General features: G+C 47.4%; 4 protein-coding genes across 8 annotated transcripts; all 4 read right to left on the bottom strand.

Moving 5' to 3' along the window:
• LOC119196699 (transmembrane emp24 domain-containing protein 6-like) lies at positions 1 to 1,619 on the bottom strand. The gene is made up of 4 exons (XM_037452636.2): positions 1,419 to 1,619; positions 877 to 1,003; positions 630 to 784; positions 1 to 409 (listed from the first exon to the last, which is right to left on the bottom strand). The coding sequence occupies exons 1-4, from the start codon at positions 1,617 to 1,619 to the stop codon at positions 188 to 190; spliced, it is 705 nt and encodes a 234-aa protein (XP_037308533.2). The 3' UTR covers positions 1 to 187.
• A 558-nt stretch (positions 1,620 to 2,177) lies between these two features.
• On the bottom strand, positions 2,178 to 4,095 carry LOC119196698 (transmembrane emp24 domain-containing protein 6-like). The gene is made up of 4 exons (XM_037452635.2): positions 3,782 to 4,095; positions 3,535 to 3,661; positions 3,184 to 3,338; positions 2,178 to 2,414 (listed from the first exon to the last, which is right to left on the bottom strand). Exons 1-4 carry the CDS (start codon positions 3,995 to 3,997, stop codon positions 2,178 to 2,180), a joined length of 735 nt encoding a protein of 244 aa, XP_037308532.2. The 5' UTR covers positions 3,998 to 4,095.
• A 1,929-nt stretch (positions 4,096 to 6,024) lies between these two features.
• Positions 6,025 to 10,855, bottom strand: LOC119195479 (palmitoyltransferase ZDHHC7-like). The gene is made up of 8 exons (XM_037450423.2): positions 10,738 to 10,855; positions 9,777 to 9,886; positions 9,044 to 9,353; positions 8,832 to 8,956; positions 8,259 to 8,355; positions 7,858 to 7,939; positions 7,637 to 7,767; positions 6,025 to 7,517 (listed from the first exon to the last, which is right to left on the bottom strand). The coding sequence occupies exons 2-8, from the start codon at positions 9,812 to 9,814 to the stop codon at positions 7,338 to 7,340; spliced, it is 963 nt and encodes a 320-aa protein (XP_037306320.2). The 5' UTR covers positions 9,815 to 9,886; positions 10,738 to 10,855; the 3' UTR covers positions 6,025 to 7,337.
• A 1,828-nt stretch (positions 10,856 to 12,683) lies between these two features.
• On the bottom strand, positions 12,684 to 24,647 carry ankrd27 (ankyrin repeat domain 27 (VPS9 domain)). Of its 5 annotated transcripts, none has more exons than XM_062562791.1 (27): positions 24,518 to 24,647; positions 22,801 to 22,940; positions 22,366 to 22,476; positions 21,714 to 22,022; positions 21,572 to 21,631; positions 21,327 to 21,380; positions 21,011 to 21,076; positions 20,761 to 20,837; positions 19,525 to 19,646; positions 19,059 to 19,137; positions 18,639 to 18,771; positions 18,470 to 18,562; positions 18,153 to 18,274; positions 17,857 to 17,939; positions 17,655 to 17,770; positions 17,405 to 17,497; positions 16,750 to 16,947; positions 16,260 to 16,313; positions 15,924 to 16,040; positions 15,805 to 15,849; positions 15,583 to 15,726; positions 15,310 to 15,504; positions 14,632 to 14,925; positions 14,154 to 14,247; positions 13,970 to 14,045; positions 13,833 to 13,896; positions 12,684 to 13,449 (listed from the first exon to the last, which is right to left on the bottom strand). In XM_062562791.1, the coding sequence occupies exons 2-27, from the start codon at positions 22,900 to 22,902 to the stop codon at positions 13,057 to 13,059; spliced, it is 3,294 nt and encodes a 1,097-aa protein (XP_062418775.1). In that variant the 5' UTR covers positions 22,903 to 22,940; positions 24,518 to 24,647; the 3' UTR covers positions 12,684 to 13,056. The 5 variants fall into 5 exon arrangements, with proteins under 5 accessions (XP_062418775.1, XP_062418776.1, XP_037306293.2 ...); XM_062562792.1 differs by having other exon boundaries at positions 22,801 to 22,922; XM_037450396.2 differs by having other exon boundaries at positions 22,801 to 22,933; positions 24,518 to 24,640.
• Positions 24,648 to 24,660: the final 13 nt, after the last annotated feature.

Below are 24,660 nucleotides of genomic sequence, written 5' to 3'. Positions count from 1 at the left end.
TTCAAAATATTTTCCGTCCTAATATTTTTAACACATTTTTCCTTGACAATTTGGTCACATGGTCAGTCAGGGGAACATAAGCTTGGAACTACGGCTCGTGCAGGATGCTGTATCAAAAGACGTGACTTGAAGATGTGGCCTGACACCAGCAGTGATTGTGAGGATCTTTTTGGGGACGTCCTTCCCTTCAGCATCGCGGCCTGCTGGCGTCCGTTCGGAAGAGTCTCTTGAGGACGAAGAGCTGCAGGTACCCGGACAGGAGGATGAGGAGGCTTTGGGTGGCCGACCACCAGGTGACGTAGTTGAGGTTGGACTGGAGGAGGTAGTGGTCCTTCCCTTTCCTCATGCGGGCGAAGATGTAGTGTCTCCATGTGTGGAGGATGTGATTCTGGAGCCTCTGCACGCTCTCCTAAATCAGAACGGAAGGTGGTTTAGTTCAATGCCAACATGCAAAAAGGAGGTGATGCTATAAAAATATAACAAGAAGTCAAACTCTGATGGCATCTGGATGATAAAAGAAGAGCTTCACTTCTGCACATAAATGTGCACCACTTTCGGTGGAATGCACAGGAGCTCCTCACTGTGCACAACACAACTGTCCAACCTGAGACTCCAACGAGGACAAATACCTCAATGCCGACCAGAGTGCTGTTCAGGACCCTCTCTCCTTCCTCCTTCTCTCTCCTCAACTCCTCAGAGCCGTCGTAGATGACGCCGAAGTTCACGAAGACCCTGATGCCTCCAAACTGGTTGTTGTGGTTCCCGAGACAAAGCTTGTAAAAACCTGCCAGAGGGACAGTGGTGTGACCTCAGAGATGAGATGTAGAGATCTAGATGTGGACCTGGACTCATGATGTGGGTTTATGAGGGACCCACCTGTCACCTCGGTCTGAAAACCCACCCGACCAAAGGCCTTGTTCTCTGACGCCACGAGGGCGCCCTGCGGCGAGCTCACCGTCACAAACATCCGCTGATCGTTGGCCATCCCCGTGACCCACTGCACCTGAAGGTCACACAGCGAGAAACGTTGAGAGAGGGTTCAGGAAGGAGCCGGCCGTCTGACATTCTGGTTCCTGTTTTAAGTTCCTTTTTACACATCAAAACAAACGTTATCTTCACCATTAAGCAAGAGTCGACCTGAATGACTTATCTAGTGATGCTTCCATGGTCATCAGCATTCATCTGAGGTTACAGACCTGTTCTTTGGGTTTGTTCACAGCGATAGCGATCACACGCTTCAAAGTCGCTCTGACCCTGAAGGTCGGCGTGATAAGCCGAATGGCCCACAGGAACGGGCCTCGTTGCGCAATCATCGCACATCGGTGCATCAGCAACATTAATCCCCCAAAACCCAGTGGAGCCCCCCCCCAAAAACAACCCTCTAACCCGGGGGAGCCCCCCCCCCGGTTGGAACTCACCATGTACGTCAGGTAGAAGCTCCCACTCTGGTGGGCGAAGTGCCAGAAGCACTCCGTCTCGGCGGCGCCGACCACCAGGGCGAAGTCGTACCTGTCGGAGCCCCTGAAGAGTCCCGAGTGGGACTCGTCCAGCTGGGGCTCGGACTTCCTGCCGCAGACGCAGTGGGAGCTCAGCGCGAGGAGCAGAGCCTTCAGCAACATGACGGCAGGTCCTCTGAGCGGGAGGACGCCCGGCGGCCCCCCACCGCTCTGTTGATTCTGAGATAGCAGCTGGAAAATAATGATTAACCACGAGCCTGACGGCGTGAAAACACACGTCACTCTGATCCTTCATTCTATTAGCAACATTCATCTTTATCTCCTATAGTTTAGTCAATGAGCAAAATGCAACATTTTAATTACAACCAAAAAATCAATAGTTAGATGTGGACTGAAGTCCAAAAATCTTCAGTGTAATTATTTAAAAGCCACATGGAATGTGATTTAAAGGCATTCTAGAGGCAGAAGGTGACCCGATGTCTCAATTAACCACAAATTAAAAAACCCCATTAATACAAAGTGAACTCAGATAGAAATAACATCAAAGCACCTTCTTTTCCACTGACGACAGCTCAGCCGAGCAGGAACATTAAGCCCCGCCCTCACCCGTCCTCTGATTGGCCCAAAGGAAAGAAACTCACATGCCGCGTCACTCACGCCTTTTTATTGAAGAAAATCACAAAAGCACAAAGACACAGACATCCGCAGGGTTTCTCCTCCTCAGCAGCGGGGTTTCTCCTCCTCGGCGCCGCCGCCCCGCGTGACGAAGAGCCTCCGGAGGAAGAGGAGCTGCAGGTACCCGGAGGTGACCACGAGGAGGCTGAGGGCGACCGACCAGCGGGTCACGTACCGCGAGTTGGACAGCAGCAGGAAGTAGTCGGCGCTCTTCCTCATGCGGCCGAAGTTGTAGTAGCGGAAGATGTGGAAGACGTGCTTCTCCACTTTGTGAGTCGCGTCCTGCAACAAACGAGTATATTACTACTACTACTACTGGTCCTACTGATACTACTGGTACTACTGGTACTACTGATACTACTGATACTACTATCAGAACTGTTGCCAACCTTCTACTGATAATACAAACTATAGTTATTTAACACAATATTTAGTGGTTTTCATTCTCGTCCTTTTTTTCTTTTTTGGTTTTATTGTTTTCCATCGTGCTTCATGTTATATTAATAATATAATTGTTGTAAATTGGGGGTTTTAACATTCTGTACCAAAATGTGGGACAGATGGAGATCAGTAAAGAGGTTTTATGTTTATTCATAAAATACCTGATGACCTGCATGCGTTTCAGTATCTTCTCTCCTCTTTTCCTGCGTCTCGCTCTGCTTCCAAAAGCTCTTTCTATCAATCGAGAACCAAGTCTTCATTTTCTAACCCCAGAAACATCTGACATCTCTCAGTGGATGTCTGCTCACAGGATGAAGATCAACCCAGACCAGACTGAACGACTTCTATTCCCACCCAGGACCTGACTGTAGGAACCTCGGTGTGACACCTGAGGTTCCTACATCACAGCGACCACACCATCCTGAAGGTCCACGCTCCACAACATCAGGAGAACACGACTCCTTCTCTCTCAGAAGGAGGCGCAGGGGTTAAATGGACTTGTTGAAAGTCGCTTTTGGATAAAAGCATCAGCTAAATGTTCTTTGTAGTTTGTGTCAGTTGTTGTAGACATGAATGAAATGTATAACATGAATACACTGTGTGTGTGCACCTCGATGAAGCTCAGCGTGTTGTTCAGGTCTTTGCTGGCTTCCTCCTCCTTCTTCTTCTCCTCCTGGTAGCCCTCGTAGTAAACGCCGAAGCTGAGGAACACCTGCATGGTGGCGAAGCGGTTGTGGAAGTTGCTGAAACACATCTGATAAAAACCTGGAGAGACACAATGTGCACACAAGTGTTTGTCTGTGTGTGTGTACACAAATTCAAACACACCCATCTGACAACATAGACTTAAGCCAAGTGTTGACCTAGAGGTGAACATAGAGTACCAGAAGTAAATGGACATATATATATATATACTGTATATATACATATATATGCAGATGACAGGCAGACAGACTGATACCTGTTTCTTGGGCCTCAAAGTTGATTTGACCCTTTGCGTCATTGACAGTCGACAGGAGCTCGCTGCTGGGAGCGTTGATGGTGACAGACAGGTGTCTGTCATGGCCGACTCCCGTCACCCACTGGACCTACAGACAGACAGGCAGGCGGGCATTTTGTTGCTCCCTACTGGCTGGCTGGCTTAAAGGTAGGAGACATGTTCAAGTGGTGAAGGATGTGTGACAGAAGGAGCTCAGGGTTCCTCTCACCATGAAGCTCAGGTAGAATCTCTCCCCGCGGTGAGCAAAGTGCCAGAAGCACTCGAGCCCGGCGGCAGGAAGCACCACGGAGAAGTCGTATTGGTCGGTGCCCCAGAACAGCTCCTGGTCCGTCATGTCGGGGCGGAGGCCCGTCTGCGGCCCGCCGGCGACTGGACCCAGAACCGCCGCGAGGAGGAGGAACGAGGAGGAGATCCCGGGAAACATGTCTGGAAACGTGAGCTGTGCAGGGAGAAAAACGGGTTTCTGACCTGCGAGGAGAGGCGTGGAATCATTAACTGGCTCCCACGTGTTGTGGGAAAAGTGGTCTGCGGCAACAGATGGAGTCACCCAAACTGAGGGGGTTGGGGGGGGGGGGGGGGCAAGAGGGACAAATGAAGAAGAAGAAGAAGAAGCTGTTATTTTAAATTTAAGATCTTTGGAATTCAGTTATTCATATTTTGACCGGTGAAAAAAAAAAGGTAAAAAAAATTAAATCTAATATTTTTCCTTTTTTTGGAAAAAAATATTTCGACCCAATATATTTTGACATTTTTCAAAAAACATTTTTTGACCTAATATTTTTTTCAAATTTTTTTTCAAACCAATATAATTTTACGTTTTAGAGAGAATGGTTTTTGACTCAAACATTTTTATTTTATCTTTCAATTACATGTTTTTGACCTAATCACTTTTTTTCCAAAAACTTTTCGAAAATGTTTTAAATTACAGTCAAAATATGTTGTCTCTAGCCCCCATATCGTGGGGGAAAAAGTAAAACAATGTTTTGAAAAAAAAATCAAAATATGTACAGTTGAAATTTGTGATGGAAAAAAATGTCAAAAAATGTTTTTAAAAAAAAAATGTCAAAAAATGTTTTTAAAAAAAAAATGTCAAAAAGAATCAATCTAATATTTATGAGAAAAATACATTGTGTCTAGACATGTGATGTGAAAAAATGTCTAAAAATACTAAGTCAACATTTTTTTAAGAAAAAAGTCAAACTTTGTAGGTTGAGAAGTGTCAAAATATGTAAGGTCAAAAAATGTTTTTTTTTAAAAAGGTTAAAAAAAATTCAATCTAATATTTTTCCGTTTTTTTGAAAAAAATATTTCGACCCAATATGTTTATTTAATCATTTTTTCTTCCAAACATTTTTCGAAAATGTTTTAAATTACAGTCAAAATACGTTGTCTCTAGCCCCCATATCGTGGGGAAAAAAGTAAAACAATGTTTTGAAAAATAAATCTAAATATGTACGGTGACTGGACACTAGACACATTTAACTTTTTTTTCAAAATATTTTCCAACCTCATTTTTTTCATTTTTATTTCCTTGCTTTAATAATTTAACAGAAAACTTTATCAACTTCCGTCTTAAGTACAGGCAACAAAAACACTTTAGTTTGAGGTATGAAAGAAGAGTGGAACTACTCAATACAATTCATTTTGTACAGCCGAAAAATCCGAAATGTGCCTCTGAAGGCTTCACAATGTGTACTTACCCTCTGACCCTCACATCAAAACTGGTTAAAAAAAAAATCCACAGAAACGTCACAGAGCACCAGAGAAGGGATGGTGAGTTGTGATATGATAACTGGAATATGGTGTAATAACTGGAATATTGTATAATAAGTGGAATATAGTGTAATAACTGGAATATTGTATAATAAGTGGAATATTGTATAATAACTGTAATATGGTGTAATAACTGTAATATCGTAAAATAACTAATATGGTGTAATAACTAATATCGTAAAATAACTGTAACATGGTGTAATAACTGTAATATCGTAAAATAACTGTAATATGGTGTAATAACTGTAATATCGTAAAATAACTGTAATATGGTGTAATAACTGTAATATTGTATAATAACTGTAATATGGTGTAATAACTGTAATATTGTATAATAACTGTAATATGGTGTAATAACTGGAATGCGGCCGAGCGTCTGAATGAGACCGAAATGCTTCAAACATCTGGTTTGATAAACATTTTTACCCGAGTGGACTCAAGTCTTTTCTCACAGCCAGAGAGCTGCTCTTGTTGGTCTGCTGCAGAAATATTCAAATACACGACTGACATGTTTTTCTCTGTGCTTCAGTAGTTTTTTTTAAACTACTCGTACACCCGTCTGGTCTCCCCCTGGGATCCACAGAAGCTTCCATCGGGCCGATGGCTTATGGAAATCTCTGTGTCAACCTTATAGAATAAATAAAAATAAGACAAATAAAGAGCCGTCAAGAGCGAAGATTCTTAAAGAGGTAGAAAGGAACACAGTTTATTTGGATCAACTTTAAAAGGCTCAGAAATCACACAACAAATGTAGTATTGACCCTTAACTCAAAAACATTCGGTAAAATAAGATTCTCTCAATTTTCTTTTCCAGCAGTTTTTTCAGGTTTGAATTTAAGACTTTAGGTCCTTTCATGATTTGACCAGTTAAAAGCTGATTTGAATCCCCACAGAGAGGAAAATTATTTTACATTATATTAAATTGTCATTTCAATATCAATTCAAAACTTTTAGGACTGGAGTTAAATACTTTGTAATAGCTCGTGGAATATAATCTAGTGAGAAATAATTAAATGATGATGCTGGAGCATGAAAAAAACATTTTGATCAGTTTTTCCTTCCTGAACAACACATTCACCACGAAGCACTTCCTGTCATCCACAAACAGCAAGGTGACAATAGTTAAACCTCAAAATCCTCAAGAAATGAACATTTTGTTTGTTCTTAAGTGGCACCAACAGGTGATTTAAGATCATTTGGGTAAAACAAGACAACAATTTGTGCACAAAACCCCCGAAGAAAACACAAAAAAGTTTTGGGAGAATAAAACAAAACATCCAAAGTGGCTCTTCTTAAAATAAAAGTGGTTATGTGTTAAACACGGGATTTAAAAGCTTTTGAAAATGCTTTTGTCTGATTCTTCATGGAGAAACTTTAACGTTGTGACTTTTAAACCAACAAAGTGGTGCTTTAGCTTCGGCTGCAGAGACTCCACAGTGGGGGTGAACCGGCAGGACGGGTTAGCATGCTAGCCGGTTAGCATGCTAGCCGGTTAGCCTGCTAGCAGCAGCAGATGTCAACACTGTAAATCTTTGTTTCAATGACGTATCCGGATTGTCTCACAATACATTTACAGACAGTTCAACTGAAAGAGGAATTTGGGGGATTATTTAAGGCCCAGTGAGTCACTTTGTGTTGGTTTGGAGGACATGTGGGTACACTCTGTACTCTTAGTAAAGATCAAGAGGAAGGACCAAACACAATTGTAATTGTTGACATTTCATGGTGGTTTTATGCTGATAAAAACAAAAGAAGATGTAGTCATAAAATCCTTTAAAGTCACCTGATTAAAGCCGCAGCATCTCAATGAGCAACATAAAAACAGTTTGAAGGATGAAGATTTATTTATTCATCCTGCGGCTTTAAACTCAGTTCGACCTTCAGTGTCCTTAGTGCCCCCCCAACCTGACAGGAAGGAGGACCAAACACCTCGGGCCTGGGTCGGGCCCCAGCGCCGTGCACACGTTGTGGTGGGTTTGATTGACAGCAGGTCAAACAGAGAACTCGGCCCCGCCCCTCCAGCTGCGGCGGGGCAGCAGGGTTGGCAGTTTGAGTCCGGCGAAGGGGCTGACCCACAGCAGCGAAGGCTGACCCCCGAACACCGACCTCAGCCCCGCCCAGCGGGTCTGACGCTCCCACGTGGGCTTCTGGTTCTTCAGCCGCTCGATCTCCTGACGCACAACACGCACGGCGTCGTTACACAGAGACACACACGACCTCGTCACATCTCTCACTCTCTTACACAACAGGGAAGAGGAGGAAGAGGAGGAGGAAGAGTTTGCTTCCTCACCGTCTCGTCGCTGCAGATGGAGTGAAGCTGAGTGGTGAACATCACAGCTGTGAAGGTGAAGAAGAGGAGGGACTCCATGCAGAGGAAGATCATCAGCATCATCGTCACCGGGGGGGAGAAGTCACTGCACTCTGGACACACACACACACACACACACACACACACTTAAAGACAGGAAAGTCCTCCACCGTCAGGGAGAACGAGGAGATCAATCATCTCACCTCTCCACTGGACTCTGACGCAGGAGATGAACTGGTATCCACAGAGAGCCAGCGCGTGACTGGAGATCAACGCCACGTACATCTGTGGCCAGAGAAGAGGACCTCCATGCTAGACACTTCTAAAGTTCAACCTTCTAACAGGAGGTAGACACTTCTAACAGGAAGTAGTTGTCGATTAACACAACGTCGTCTTCACATGGACAAAAAACAACAAAAGACCCTTTTCTTTACGTTTATTTTTCTGTACACAGGGAACAGGACCGCTGGGCTAGTAAACAGGTTGCCGTGGTTACTTTAGGTAAATTTGAGGTATGAGACCTTCTTGTAATAACAGAGTAAGAACACGTTTAGTCCAGCCAGATGTTACCAGGTACGCGTGGTACAGGTGGGAGTGAACTCACGGTGAAGAGGACGAAGAAGCGCTGGTTCTTCTCCCCCACACAGTTGTTGACCCAGGGGCAGTGGTGGTCCATCTTGCGGATGCAGCGCTTGCAGATGCTGCAGGAGAAGAGAGGAAGACAAACTGTTCAGTTTGAGAAACTCAGCAGGCTGGTTTTGGTATTTAAGAGATGATGAAGCAAGAGCTGAAGACTACAGAGTCATGACTTTAGTTCCAAATCATGAAAAAGCTCTGATTCTAAATAAAGCGAGTCACCCGTTTTTCTTGCTCCATATCCTTAAAAATCTAAACATTTCTTATATTCACAACAACGTTTAACGTTTAAAAAAATACTTAAATCAAGAATCCTTATCGGGATCATAAAATAAAATACGAAAGGAAGCATTGACTTGAATGTTTGTGACATTTCTAATGACCTTTGGTGGTAAAAACTAAATGGATAAATGGCTGAAAGCCACGGATCCAAAGAGTAAGTGGAGCCCTGAGTTTGTTAAAGGACTTCATGTCATCCACGGAAAGTAAACTGTGTGACGTTGGATCCTTTGAAGAAGCGGACTCGTCGCAGGAGGCCGACCTGCAGTGATGAGCTCTCTCTGGTTTGATGCTGCAGCATTTGGGGCACTTGTAGATGACCTCGCCGGGCTTCAGCTGCAGACTCTCCATGTACTTCTTGGTGGCGTTTCCTTTGGGGACGGCTCCCTGCGGGGGGGAAGGGGAGGAGACATTGAAGCCTTTCCATTACTGTACCCGTCATGGTCCATCGGACCCCGAAGCTGCGCCCCTCACCGGGTCGGTCAGCATGGTGCGGAGGTGGGAGGCCAGCGCCAGCACCGCCAGGCTGTTGAACAGCACGCCGTTGACCACGGCGTACCAGAAGCTCCGGGAGGGCAGCAGCATGACGAAGGTCACCACAAAGTCGGCGAAGAAGACCAGGAACCAGGTGATGAAGGCGCACACCATGCCGCAGCAGTCCGGGATGAACCAGAGGCGCCGCTCGGCCTCGGGGCTCCTCTCCTCCTCCTCCTCCTCCTCCTCTTCCTCGTCCAGCAGGGGGCGCTGCTGCTCCACGTCCCGCTGCCTGCGGCCCGAGGACATTCTGCCCTGACAGCGGGACAACAGAGTCTTCAACGCCATGTGTCCATCTTTGTCAGTCACTGGTTATTGTTGTTGTTGTTGTTGTTGTTGTCTGCACACCTAAAGCTTTAACATTCATTTGTATTCTTCTTAAATCTGATATGCATTTCATTGTTTTTGTTCTCATACGTTTTACTGCTGTAGCAACTTATAGCAAATTTATGCCGCATACACTCATTTATTTATATAACTATTATGTCAAATGTTGAACTCTCTCATATTTCTTCTGTGATGTGCTTTATGATAGTAAACATAAATATAACTATTATATTTTACGCAGTTTTAGCTGATATCTAATACTGTTACTCTAAATGTGTACTTCTATAATGATTTATATCCTGTTCCTGGGACCTTATTTCTGTCCTGATTTTCAGTAACGACTTACGTGTGAGTAGAACTTAGAAGACGAAGGCAGGGGGACATTTACCTACTTAACAGTGTCTCCACGTTACAGCATCATCTCGTGTCCTCCAGATGCTCCGTGGAGTCACATCGCTGTGGGCGCAGAGGTCAAAGTTCAACAAGTACTCAGATTCTTTAAGTGCAAACACCACACTGAAGAGACACCACTACAAGTAGAACCCAAGTGCTTCTTCACAGCATCGGAGTTCTCCCTGGAAGGAGAAACTAAAGCTGAGACAGATGTGCGTTGGTTGATGTAAGAGATGAAGTACATTGAAGTTACCTCAGCTTGGTATGGAATGACAGTCACCTGACCATAAAGTGAGTACGTCACTATTTTTAAAACACCAAAACATTCACCTATAACTAGCATTAGCATATAACGTTAGCATAACAAACCTAGCAGACACTTAACCTAGCATTAGCATACAACGTTAGCATAACGAACCTAGCAGGCGCTAAGTTAGTGTGCGTTAGCCAGGTTCCGTTCTAGCCTTACGATAAATCTTTTAACTTAAATCGTGACGAGACAGGCAGAGCAGCATGGCTACCCGGCTAGCCACAGGGGCTAACACAAGCTAGGTAACGGCTAGCTTACCCAGCTGTCATGTGTTTTAACAGCCGATGGTTCTCTTGCAGCAATCAAGCAGGTGAACAGACACACGTGGTTTAACTCTGCCAGACGGAACATTCAGTGGGCGGAAGCTTTAACCTGCTAAACATGAGCTGCAGCATCTTCAGAGGGTTTCACGTTAGCATAGAAAAGCAGAGGAAGGCAGCTGTGAGCTGCTGTTCAACCGGAAGTTGGTGCTTTATCCCGACTGGACATTTGTCCAAGAGACCAGTTGGTTAAAATGTTTTTTAACCAACTGGTTAAAAGTGTTTAATCTGGTAAACCAAAGAAATAACGTTTGAAACCGCTTTCGAAGAATATTAAATCTCACCTTGGCGTTGCCTGTTGCGTTTGTTCTTGTGACTCGGGGCGCATGTTGCCCCCTGGTGGCCGCGGGAGGACAAACACACTAAAATATTCTTTACGTTACTGACGCTTTTATCCAAAGCAAATATTCCATTACTGGAATCAAATAAACACAGAAGGAAATAATTCGACTCTCAATTATCGAATCTCAATAAGTTTATTACTGGTTATTAAATAAGGCACAATTTACATTATAAGACATCAAAACCTAAAAAGTAAAATCAGTGCTACAAAAATAAGACGACTTCAGATTAAGTTTGACATCTTTGCATCTTCAAATGTAACACTGGAAAGAAAAAGCTGAGAAATTGCAACTTGTTTCCTTGATGAACCAAAAAGACCAAACCAAAGTTTAACGTGACGCAGTGAGCAGCGATTCGAACATTCGCAGTAAACAAGTGAACATGTGACATGAAGTGGGAACAGAAACGCTAAATGAATATCTCACCATGTTTAAAGGAACCAAACTGTTGGTTTTGCATATTGTATAACTCCTATGTTTAAAATCTTCAGTTTGTTGTGAAAAACGAACTCGCAGACGTGAAACTTGCTTCATTCCGATAGAGAATAGTCATTTAATATTGTTCAATTTATGAGGGAAAAACCCTGTGGCATAATATTCATCAAGACCAGTGCACTGCTGTGAAAACATAACAAGAATCTTCATTCATATTGTTTTATAAACTAATTATTTGGTTGGAGTGTCAGAAAATAGCAATTTATAATGACAATAAACTGCCTTTTTGTACTATTTTTTTCCTAGGTGTCAAATAGATTTTTGATCTCATTTAACCTAGTTGCTGATTAAATGAAAAAAGAAATGTTTAATAAACCTGCTCCTGAACGTAAACCTTTGGCACAGATGTGAAACGTAAGGTTTGTCATCAAGAGGATAAAAAACATTACGGAGCAGAACTGAAACAAAGTGAAATAAAAGTCCATGGAGACCAGATCCCTTAAAACAAAACCACCGATCCCAAAGTCCCAGTGAAATTATATTTGACACAATTTCATACATTTGTTGCTAAAACTAGCACAAAATACTTAAATAAAAAGGGATATGTACCAGAGTCCTTTGAAGCAGTAATTGAACGTCTCAGAACAGAGGGGCTGCTGTTTGTGTGATTGTGTATTTGTGTTGTTGTGTGACTTTGGTTTTAAAACGGTGACTTTGTGGCCGAATGACTCAAACTAATCCGGTCTGCTGTGAGCTGGAATCTGGTGGCTTGAGGAGAGAATCAACACTTTACATTTGCACTGATGGTCATTAAATAAAAGCCAGTTGGTTTGATTCAACGTTACAGTAAGAATTAAATGAATGAGATATTGCTTTATGGGAAGTAAAAAAAAAAATCAAAATAAAATATACAATGACACTCTTACGAAATCAAGTCAGACCTTAAATTAAGATTTTGTATTTATGTCTTTTCCACATTGTCTTAAAAAGCTGACACCTCCCTCTACTCCTGAAATGTCTTTTTGAAATGGTATAAGTTGACAAACTGAGTACAGCCAAAAACTACAAAACCTCCTCCTCAACGGTTTAATTCGTCTCATGAATTTAAGCGTTATCAATCCAATCGGTCTGTTTTATCTATTAATGATTATTATTATGAAACAGATGAACCTGCTTAGACCTAGTGTTTGGAAGTTAAAGGTCACAACTCCTTCACCAAAATAAAGTCAATTTAAACTAATCACAACCTCCGGACTGAGCTGCTACCTAGCCACAGCTACCTAGCCACGGCTAACTAGCCACAGCTACCTAGCCACAGCTACCTAGCCACAGCTACCTAGCCACAGCTACCTAGCCACGGCTACCTAGCCACAGCTACCTAGCCACAGCTACCTAGCCACAGCTACCTAGCCACAGCTACCTAGCCACGGCTACCTAGCCACAGCTACCTAGCCACGGCTACCTAGCCACAGCTACCTAGCCACAGCTACCTAGCCAAGGATACCTAGCCAGCACTACCTAGCTACCTAGTCAAAGAGGAGTTGTTGATCATGTTGTAAAGTCACCCGTTGATCAATCTTGCGATAACACGATGTGGTGGTTACTGGATCCAGCATCAGAGGCCTTTCTGATACCATCAATCCCATCTCGTCACGGTGATAGGGGGGGGTGAGAGTGTTTTGTTGTGAACAGACTCTTTTCCTCTCGTTTCGTCCATATTCAGCAGGGAGACATGAAGAGTCGTCTCATCTGACCTCTAACTGTGAGCTTTCCTTCCTCCTCATTGAGGGGACCCAAGAAGTTCTGACCCCCCACCCGACTCCCCCCTCATGACGCTTCTACGACCGGACTCCCCCCTCGTCTCTCCGCCACTTGGTCGCCGTCTCTCCGATCGCCGTCTCTCCGATGGCTTCCCTCGGCGGGGTCGAGGTCAGCGGGATGCGAGCCCACGTCCTCGCCGCTCTCCTCCCGCTGGGCCTCGACCCCGCCGTGGGTGCGGTTGCCCGGTGACTCCGGCGAAGGGGCCGAGGTGGTCTGTGAGTCGCTGTACGCCTGAGCGTGTCCAGTGGGTGCGGCCTCCGGGGTCCATCCTCCCGGGTCCAGGGTGTGGCAGCGTCCCAGAGGCCGCTCTCTCAGCCGGGGCCCCGCCTCCACGCTCGCCGAGGGGCTGCTGACCTCCACCGTCTCCCCCCGCCTCAACCGCCGCCTGTCGGGGTCCCCCTGGGGGGGAAAGTAGAAGACGAGGGCCGACAACTTCAAGGGTTATCAAGAGAATATTTGACAGCAAGTCGCCCCCCGCTGGTCATCAGAGGCAAAGCAGCTTCTACACGAAGCTTCGGAGGCCGAGAGGAGAACGGTCCTCAGAACTCAGGATTAAAACGCTCGTTACCGTTTATTCTAACAACGGGTCCGTTTCTTGTGATTCACATTGAAAAGATGTGATCTAAGAAGAAGTACTCTATGAAGACTTCAGGAACATTCCTACAATTCCCACAATGCAACCAATGGAACATCTAGGACAACAGCCCGCTCCGATGGGTTCATCCTCTGGGGATAGCAAACGTTTGCGTTATTTTTGTGTGGCCAGATGTGCAGGCACTTACCTGGCTGGTGTTGGTTGAACACCTGGAGGGAGGACCGGGGGAGCCCTTCTTCGTCTGCTGGACCCTGAATCACAAACAAACAGCGGTTACCTCCACGGAGGGCCTGTGAGGGAGGCGGAGCTCGGCGAGGGCGCTACCTGAGGGGCGGGGCCAGCTTCTGCCTGCGGCCGTGGTTGTGATCTTGCAGCTTCAGACGCTGCACGAACGAATGAGCTGCAGCGACAACAAAATGCGACAAAATAATGAGTGACGAAGCATCTGACAACGCACAAAAGGAGATTGAGTCGCGGTCAGAAACTCAATGAATGGTTTCCAAATTACCCAGAGCTCCTTTGGGCACCGACAGGAGTTTGATCGGTTCGGCATCGGGGGAAAGTCCCGACGCTTTCTGCAGAGCTCTCAGGATCTCCGTGTTCTGAGGAGCAAAACGTCAAAGAGTTCCTGTGATCATCATCAAGCACCAAAGCTGCATCACGTTTTGATCTGATCGTCTCCTGCGGCGTGATAAGAGCTCGTTGTCGATGTTTAAGGCACAAAAGCCTGTGAACACCAAATGTCGAGGGCTTTTATTGTGAAAGGAACACAAGGCAGTGGGTCGGGTCAGCGCTGCTTTGCTCGAGGTTCACAGCAGTAACAAAGTTTGGTTCAGACTCCGCAGCGACCGGTTTTCAACATCGACAAAAAAATTAAACAGGCTGCTTAAAAGAGAAATATCAATATAATCTATATGATCCCGTCTAAAACCCTGTTGTCCCCGAGGACAGACCGAGTGGACAGTGTGCGTGAGTGTAAGCTCCACCTTGCCGCCCAGCTCGTAGGCGCAGTCCAGCGGCGTCCTCTGCCTCTTGTTCCTGAGGCCGGCCGAGGCTCCGCCCCTCAGCAGCAGCTCCACCAGCTGCTGGTGGCCGCCGCGCACCGCCTCGTGCAGAGCCGTGTTGCCCTGGTGATTCGCCGCGTTCACCAGCGCGTCGCTCTGCAGCAGCGTGCCGGCCGCCTCGGGGCTCCCGCACAGGCAGGCGTGTATCAGCGCCGTGTTGCCATAGTGATCCTTCTTGTTCAGTTTGGCGTTGCACTCCAGCAGAAATCTCACCACCTAAAGAAACAACAGTCACAACAGTGATCACATGCAACAAGTGCACACACACACGAGCTAATATTGCGTTTGATGGGGACTATTTTCAGCGGCGGATTGATCCACGCTTGCTGCTCTCGTAGTGTGAACCTTTTATGTATAACGCTAACTCAGGTTTATATTGAGTTTCAGAAAAAAGCAGAAAAATGCTTCTTTTTTCCCCGCTTTAAGTCTTTTTCGACAAAAACAAATAACTGGAACTAAAATATTAGAAAATAATCTTCATGAGGAAGCTCTCCTGAACCTTTGTTTTCATTCAAAACAGCTTTAATTTCTTTCTTTCTTGTGTTTTAAACTCAATGATCTAGAAGATAATCTGTGCAGATAAACAAGTGTTACTCCTACCTGGACGTGGCTGTTCTGGCTGGCCAGGTGCAGCGGCGTGGCGCTCTGGTTGGTGCGGGCGTTGACGTTGGCTCCGTGGCGGATCAGCAGGGCGGCGAGCGCGCAGTGGCCGTGCAGCGCGGCCACGTGCAGCGGCGTGAAGCCGCCGCCGTTGCAGCTGTTGACCCCGAGGGCCCCGGCCTGCAGGACGGACAGCTGGGGGACACAGAGGACACCGCGGGTTAGAGCCCCGCCTCCCGCCGACGCCTCCAAAGACGGCCTCTGCCAAGTCACCTTCTGGGTGGGGGCGCAGGTCGGGCACTGACACAGCGGGTGGCACAGCGGGGCCTCGGCCCGAAGCGCTCCCTCCCCTCCCCGCTGCTCCTCCTCCTCCTCATCTTCCTCCTCTTCCTCCATCCACTCCAAGAGGTACCGCACCTGAAACACACACGCGGGGAGACGGCACTCGTTAATGGATCCACAAGCCGGACGAGGCCGCAGACACGTTGTCCTCACCATCTCCACGTCGCCGTCGGCAACGGCCCGCAGCAGCTTCTCCACCTGCCAATGACACGCGCGGTCAGTCACCGTGGAAACGGCCCCTCAGGGAACAGCACTGACATCAGCGTTCCTACCTCTCTGTGTCGGACCCGTCCGGCCTCCGGTTTGACCTCGGCATCCCGGGAGGAGCTGCTGGAGACGGAGGAGCGGCGGCTGCTGCAGTCGGAGGCCAGAGGGGATCGGCTGGGGGACTGAGGAGGACGAGGACACACAAACAGGTGTGACAGGTGTGTGTAACAATGCAAGATGGCCAAATCTCCAATGTTCCACAAACCAACGAGACCACCCTCACTTCTTGAAAATACAGTCTGAGGTTTTGACTTTTTTATTTCTAGCATCTACTCGTGGTTTTCAAAAGGTCACATGGTGCGGCTCGTGACCTCTGACCTCGTGGGTTTACTCAGACTCACATCGACTCCTCGGCGCTGGTGGCCGTTCTGAGCCGACTGCAGCAGGCCGAGGATCTGCAGCGAGAAGGAAGAGGAGGTTTCAGAATGTTTGTGCTGATCTGAGGTCAGGTTCTCACACTAATCCCACCAGCTGAAACAAGTTCATGTCCGTTTGCTTCAATGATCTGTGACCAGCAGCTTGTATTAAAAAGCTCCACCAAACTTCACTCTCAACATGAGGCCAGCTTCAACGAATAGAACAGAAATAGTGTAAATTGCTTCAGAACCAGTACTGAAATATAGATACAAAATATATCACCAAACTGTTTGTGGTGACCAAAGAAACTGGCTTATAGTTTAAAGTCTTCAATGCAGCATGATGTTCATTTAGTGGATGATGGTCCATTTAGAGTCACACAGACCATGGAGCGGGGGATGCTTTAGGGCGGGGTTAAGCGCTGATTGACAGGTCTCAAAGCCACCATGAAGGGTCCCTGCGTGCGCCGCTGACCTTGGAGTTGAGCGCGCAGCGCAGCGGGGAGTCCTTGCTCTTGTTGAGGACGTGGGTGCTCGCCCCGTTCTCCAGCAGAACCTGGATGATCCCCTCGTAGCCCCAGCGGGACGCCATGTGCAGCGCCGCGTCGCCTTTGTCGTTCTGCAGGTCCAGGCAGCACGTTTGGACGTTGTAGTAAACCAGCGCCTTCACGCACTGACACAAACAAAAGAAAAGAGTGCCGAACGGATCACGAGCTGCTGCCGCCAGGCGGTGATTACTTTGCTCTAATAGACACATCATAGGAGGGATGTTTTGAGGAGACATGAATGAGGTTTCCTTCAGAGTACAAGAGATGGAGCAACGCTGCGGTTTGGGACACCTAACAAAATCAACACGAGCTGAAGTGAGGTTACATTTACTGCTCTTTTTGTAGAGCACAGCGCTTACATTAAATGATGTTTGAGAGCTAGTGTCTCATGATTAACATCCTTAACGTCTTGAAGAGAGGAACATATCGTAAACACTGATTCTTTAGGTGTGTGAATTACATCCACAGCAGCACTCCAGAAAGACAAAGACGATAATGACGAGTCACACATGTGGGGATCAGTGATCACCGATCAGTAACACTCAAAGCATCCGGAGGAGCTGTAATGAGCGCGACACTCACGTCCTCGTGGCCGTGCATGCAGGCCAGGTGCAGCGGCGTGTTCCCGCTGTTGTCCTGAGCGTCCGTGTCGGCCTTGTAGTGCAGCAGCAGCAGCTACGGGACAAAGGAAGCTTAAGGACCGCCAGGTATCGCTCTTTAAATAGCGATAACCAGCATCCATCATTTAACCAATACAGGTTTAACATAATAATTAAACCGCTTTAAATCTCTTTTGCATTATTATCACAGGTAAATGTGCGTGTGTTTTCACCGTGACTCCCTGGTATCCCCTCTGGCAGGCCAGGTGCAGCGGCGTGAGGGCGTGGTAGTCCGTGGCGTTGACCTGCGCTCCTTTACTCACCAGCAAGTCGATCAGCTGGGCCTGACCTGACACACACACACACACACACACACACACACAATAAGCATTCACTGTGACCACCGTGTGTGTGTGTGTGTGTGTCGGCGCTCACCACAGATGGCGGCGGCGTGCAGCGGGGTGTAACCGCGGTCGTCTCGGGAGAACGGCGTCACGATGGACGGGTCGTTCAACCGCCTGCCGACAGGAAGTGAGGTTACGCACACTAACAGGTGGGGTCAACGGGTCAATCAGAACGTTGGCTTAGAGGGGAACTCGTGACGAGGGAAAGGAATAAATGAAAAGAGTCACTGAAGTATTTTGATGCCGATCTGACTGAAAGGTTTGCAGCCAGGGGGGTGGGGGGAGGGGCTTCCAGTAAAATGTGTGTGTATGTGAGTGGACACTGACCCTGACAGCTGGAGGTCACAGAGGTCACATGAGCAGAGGGGATGACACATGGGGACGTCCTCGACGCGCTTTCCTTCACTCAGCAGACTTTGCACTTCCGCCTCGTTTCCATTGGCAATTTGCTACAACACACACAGCCAATCATTCAGAGTCAAATAAAGCTTTAGGGCGGGGCTTCCCTGATTGACAGGTCTGCACGTTGCTCCACTGCATTGTAAACATGGTGACTCACGTTTCTGAAAAAACAACCTTTTTAAAAAACTATACTTGATCCCCCAGTCCTGTCCTCTGTCCCCCAGTCCTGTCCCTGAGCTCACCTCAAACAGGCGGTGGATGGGCGTGGCGGCGCTCTGAGACAGCAGACTCATCCTCTCTTTGAACAGCGCCTTGTCGTTCAGCTCCCCGGAGCCCTGGGGGGGAGGGGGGGGACACACGCTAGGTTAATGGAGGCGGGGGGCAGGGGTCTGTTAAAGGCCAATGACTCACGGAGCGCGTGTCCTGCAGCTTCCCCAGGCTGATGTACTCCAGCGCGGCCTCGAAGGTGCTCAGGCAGTAGCTGAGCTCGTCTTTGCTGGAGAGGCTGAAGCAGAAGTTCCTGATGTAGCTCAGGTTGGCCATCCTGAAGTAACGGGACACATTCACATGAACACGTCCATGGCCAGATAAAACCTGTCCTCCTTGAGGCTTTGGTGAAGGAAAAGCTTCTTTGCACAGGTGTGATGGACTGTGAGCAACTTTTAGCAAATTTTAAAAATTGTGCAACAGAGCTCTGCTTAACATGAATAAGGATTCAATGATTTAAGTTCAACTCAGATTCGTTAATATTACATTACATACAGAGGGGAGGGGCTTGGTTTCCTCCACACAAGGAACAAGGTCACAGTGAACCACCTTCTTCTCGCTCACCAGTTGGGGATTTCCGTCTTCACCAGCAGATACAGGATGACGGAGAGCAGGTCGTCTGCACACACAGCCTCTATGCTGACTGCACGCACACACACACACACACACGCACACACACACACACACACACACACACACACACACACACACGTTGGGTGTAGATTTCCAAAGCAAACTGGACTAACCCACTTAAGGCCTTTGAGAGCAGTTATTGTCCCGCCTGCTGACTGGATTACAGATGGTTGGAGGACGCTCCGGTCACAGAGAGTTCAGTCGACCCTCTCAGGCCTCTGGACTACACCAAGAATTTAGTGTTTTTCAGCTTAAATCATTTGTGATTCCGGACTCTATGTCCTTAAGTCTGATGAACATTATCAGCTCAAAAAGGAAACAACCGTCTCTTGTGAGAACGGATCGATTATCTCGAGATAACAAAACAGACAGACACAGAGAGACAGACAGGCAGTACCTGTGCCCCGGGGGGTCTGGGTGGCCGTCAGGGCGACTCTGCGCAGGCAGAGCAGCTTGAGGAGGGGGGAGGTCTGCTGGTTGAGCCGACTCAGCTCTCTCTTTGCCCGAGACAAGTTTAAACTGAACAAACACAGCAAAGAGTTATAAAAGTAAACTTCTATGGGAGCAGAGGAGTCGCCCCCTGCTGGTCACTACACAGAAGTAGAGTCATTTCCTCATAGACGTCTATGGGAGCAGAGGAGTCGCCCCCTGCTGGTCACTACACAGAAGTAGAGTCATTTCCTCATAGACGTCTATGGGAGCAGAGGAGTCGCCCCCTGCTGGTCACTACACAGAAGTAGAGTCATTTCCTCATAGACGTCTATGGGAGCAGAGGAGTCGCCCCCTGCTGGTCACTACACAGAAGTAGAGTCATTTCCTCATAGACGTCTATGGGAGCAGAGGAGTCGCCCCCTGCTGGTCACTACACAGAAGTAGAGTCATTTCCTCATAGACGTCTATGGGAGCAGGAGTCGCCCCCTGCTGGTCACTACACAGAAGTAGAGTCATTTCCTCATAGACGTCAATGGGAGCAGAGGAGTCGCCCCCTGCTGGTCACTACACAGAAGTAGAGTCATTTCCTCATAGACGTCTATGGGAGCAGAGGAGTCGCCCCCTGCTGGTCACTACACAGAAGTAGAGTCATTTCCTCATAGACGTCTATGGGAGCAGAGGAGTCGCCCCCTGCTGGTCACTACACAGAAGTAGAGTCATTTCCTCATAGACGTCAATGGGAGCAGAGGAGTCGCCCCCTGCTGGTCACTACACAGAAGTAGAGTCATTTCCTCATAGACGTCTATGTGAGCAGAGGAGTCGCCCCCTGCTGGTCACTACACAGAAGTAGAGTCATTTCCTCATAGACGTCTATGGGAGCAGAGGAGTCGCCCCCTGCTGGTCACTACACAGAAGTAGAGTCATTTCCTCATAGACGTCAATGGGAGCAGAGGAGTCGCCCCCTGCTGGTCACTACACAGAAGTAGAGTCATTTCCTCATAGACGTCAATGGGAGCAGAGGAGTCGCCCCCTGCTGGTCACTACACAGAAGTAGAGTCATTTCCTCATAGACGTCTATGGGAGCAGAGGAGTCGCCCCCTGCTGGTCACTACACAGAAGTAGAGTCATGTCCTCATAGACGTCTATGGGAGCAGAGGAGTCGCCCCCTGCTGGTCACTACACAGAATGCAGCTGAACTGACCTGAACTCGGGCTTCACTCCCAGCTCGTTCTGCTGCAGCTCCTGCAGACTCCTGTTGGTTTTGTTGAAGGCGGCGTCCTGTTGACATGACGGGACACATTTCACATGCGTCAAAACTAGGTCAACAATCCAGTTTGGCTTCACCTCAGTGTCCTCGGGGAGCAACATTGCAGGAGTTATTTTGATGTGTAAGTGCTTTCTGTAGGCGGATCGATCATTTCAGTTTAAATAAATGCTGCATTCGGACCCACCTGATTGGCTTCCAGCGTTCCCACAAAGTTAAAAATTAAATCATGGATACCATGATGAACATACATCTGGAACGAGGAGAAATAAAACATTTCAGTGAGCAGCTGTGAGAAAGAGTCAAAACATCGGATTGATTGATCAACGAGCCGTAACCGTGGTGACGAGGAACGAGAGATCGGAGGCACATTCGACTCATTTAAAATGGGACAAGCGCTTCATTTTCCTACAGGGTTGCCATAGGAACGGTGTTTTGTCCGTGGGCTCGGCTTTAACTTGAGAGCTCCGTGGAAGAAGAGGAGAAACTGAGGGAAACCTTACCTCCACCGCCTGCTTGAGAAGACTCATCTGGACTTCCTGCTTCGCCAGAAGTTTCTGTGGGAGGAACAAAAACCCGGTTGATTGGATCTCTTAACGTCCTCGACGTTGACGGGTTAATGGCTTCATTCATACGTTTAGTTCGTCTCCTGGTCTCGTGTTCACAGAGCTGATGTAGTTCTGCTCTGAATATTTCATCTTTTAATGCTGCATTAGATTCACTTCCTGTGATCAGCGTCAGTACTCACCAGACGAGAGTCCCTCAGAAGACACTGGAGACATTTAGTGTACAGACCGTGGACAGAGTCCTGAGAGGAGAGAGGACCGGAGGCTTTAGTTACACCCTCCTCAACATGTGAAAACCAGCAGAAGAGGAAGGACAGTTCCTACGATGTGGTGTCGGAGTCCCTTCCTCTCCTGCTCCCTGAAGGCCTGACAGAAGCTCTGGATGAATCTGTCCAGCTTCTGTCCGTGGCGTCCCAGGAACTCCCGGACGTCCTCCAGGCTCCGCAGGCAGTAAGGGGGCGGCGGCCTGAGCTGGTCCTCGCTCGGCTCCGCCTCCACAGGCCTGGAGATGCACAGGATGCTGTAGCTCTGCTCCCGGTCGTTGTAGAAGGTCTCCTCGAACAGGATGGGGACCGAAGAGGGAGCCGGGAAGCCGGAGCCCAGCAGGACCAGCCGGTCCTGGATCCTGACCTCCTGGAACCACAACAACACCTCCGGTAGTTAACGCCACGTTTCTGCAGTTTATCGTTCGCATTTTTTCAACAAAATACCTTGAAAGATCCCAACAAACCACAAAATAAATCTTCAAACGTTTTTCTGTTTCAGATGGTTGACCTTGCCGTGGCTTAGGGGGCGGGGCATCAGCAGAGAGGGGCGTGGACTCAAGAGTGACAGCTTAAGGAAGAGGACTGACAACCCCACCACGTTGCCTTCAGGAACCCTCGAGCATAATAAGTTATGCTCGACTGTGCCTTCAACCCCCCCCCACGGCGCCGTGTCCTGGTGATGATCCCTCACATCAGTCTCATGGACAAACCTTTCCGTCCGCAGTCCGGTACCCGTCCCCCGCCGGCTGCAGGACGTAGCTGTCGAACCGGGAGTCTGAGAAGCTGCTGGCGGTCAAACTCCCACAACGAGGGACCAGGACCTGCAGGCGGCGTGGAGACAGATTCTTTTATATATCAGGTCATATTTAGCAGTGACTGGTTTAACTGGGAACGTCTTCACTGGTTTAGAATCAGTGGCGGTAGAGCTTCAGGCTTCTTGCGGCCCTTTTGACCCCCAACTTTCCTCCTGATATCCTCATGAGCGCATTCATTAAATGTAGTAAAAGATGGATGAATCAATCATAAACTCAGCATTCAGACAAAGCCTGATTCCTTTCAGTTATGGTCAGTAAACACTTGCCTTTTGTTCATAGACTTGTGACGGCATGTGACAACACGGTAAAGAACAGGAAGGACGGACTCACGATGCCGTGGAGCTCTGCCACGCGGCTGCAGAGGTCCGGTCTCTGCTTCTCCAGCGCCGAGTAGAACGGGTTCTTGAGGATGTTCTCGTCGTACAGAGCCATAAGGAGCCTCAGGTCCGGTCCTGGAGAGGAACTTCCAACTATCACGTCACGACCGTCATGTGACATGGAGACAAATCACTGTGAGAAGACATCTTACATGAAAAGGTTGGAAACTATCTACACAGAGAGCGTCAGATCAAAAACTCTCAGGAATCAGAAGATTCAAACCAAGCCAGACTCACGATTCCTTAGAGCCTGATTCCCATTTGAATAATAATGCAACAGTAGAATTCTTGGGATGCGTCGGCCTCACAAAGCTTTGCCTTGAACGGATCCACACATTTATCTTTTTTTGTTCGGCCATATCGGTATTTGCATGTTATGTTGTCGAGTTGGACTTTGCATCCAAAAGTCAAACTACTTCATTTGCTTCACGGTTGTCTCTGAAACAGATCAATGTTTCACACTGTCTGCATAAACAAATGCATCAATAATGCAACGAATACTAACAATTGGATTTATTTGGGGCAGCTGCTGGAGAACAGAGATGTTTCACTGACAACTACAGATCCGAACCTCATGGTGTCATCAGGGTTCATCCTCTGGGGACCATGAACGTCAGAATAAAATGTCATGGCAACAAATCCAATGGGTGTTGAAATAATTCAGTCAAGAACACACATTTAACACTTAACACAATCAGCTGTTTTTGCCACAAACAACAAATTCCAAAAGGCCAGAAAAAAATAAATGAAAAATGTACTCGTCCATCGAGGTGCAGAAATCCAACATAAGTGATCATGAATAAACACACGGCAACATTAACATAAAAACTAGTGCTGAAACAATAGTAGTATTGTTATTGGCAGTATTAGTCTAAAGGAAAAATATCTGATCTTCAAAACTCTTCATGTGATCAACTCACTTCATCACTGACACAGTGTGTGTGTGTGTGTGTGTGTGTGTGGGTGTGTGTGTGTGTGTGTGTGTGTGTGTGTGGAGAAATAAAACCCTTATTGACTTTGAAACATGATCCAGTGCCACTAAATCCATGTTAGATATGATTAAAAAAACGCCAGTAAGCGTCCAGGGTGAAACTCCTTTTCTATTTCAGCAAAAAGCTTTACTTTGTCGAACCGAACCCCTTTCTGGCATTTTAATGTTTCTTTGTTTGCCACAGACGAACTGCACACATTTATTTCAGATTCATTGGCCAAAATAAATGATTCTAACTGAAATAGACTTATTATTATTCATTGTTTACGTTGGTGAAGTGAAATTGAAACGAATGCAGGTATAGTCGAGTCAAAACGTACTTTAATGGCACCACATGCAGTTCTGACAGTGAGAGCCAGCTACACGTTAAATATTTACGTTTTCTGACTGGAGTCCGCGGTCGTCTTTGAACAAACGGTTCACAAAACGCACGTCGCCGGTGACATTTAGATAGTACGAACCCTTCAGCACCTTCCGTACGGAAAATGGACCCATTCGGCTTCTAACGTGACTCGCCACCAGAACCGGAAGTTTCCCAATTAGCCCGCTAGCTAACAACAAAACAATAGCAGGCAGCGGGGAACGTAACGCGTAGCCTTAAGACAGCCCATGTGACGTTAGCTTATTAGCGTGTTAGCATGAGCAGCTAGCGTTCCATCTGACAGAAGTACAAATGTACCTGTTAATAGCTCCTCGGGTCATCCAGGCTTCAGCATGGCGGTGAAGAAACACCCACAGCGGACTGCCAGGAGCCGTCTACGGCGATCAGCTGGCTACCCAGCCGCGAGACCTCGGCCGTTGGTCCGGGTTGCCAGATCGAGA

This window comes from Pungitius pungitius, chromosome 6 (assembly GCF_949316345.1).
Source record: "Pungitius pungitius chromosome 6, fPunPun2.1, whole genome shotgun sequence".
NCBI classification, from domain to species: domain Eukaryota; kingdom Metazoa; phylum Chordata; class Actinopteri; order Perciformes; family Gasterosteidae; genus Pungitius; species Pungitius pungitius.
This window is presented reverse-complemented; position numbering and strand designations above follow the sequence as displayed.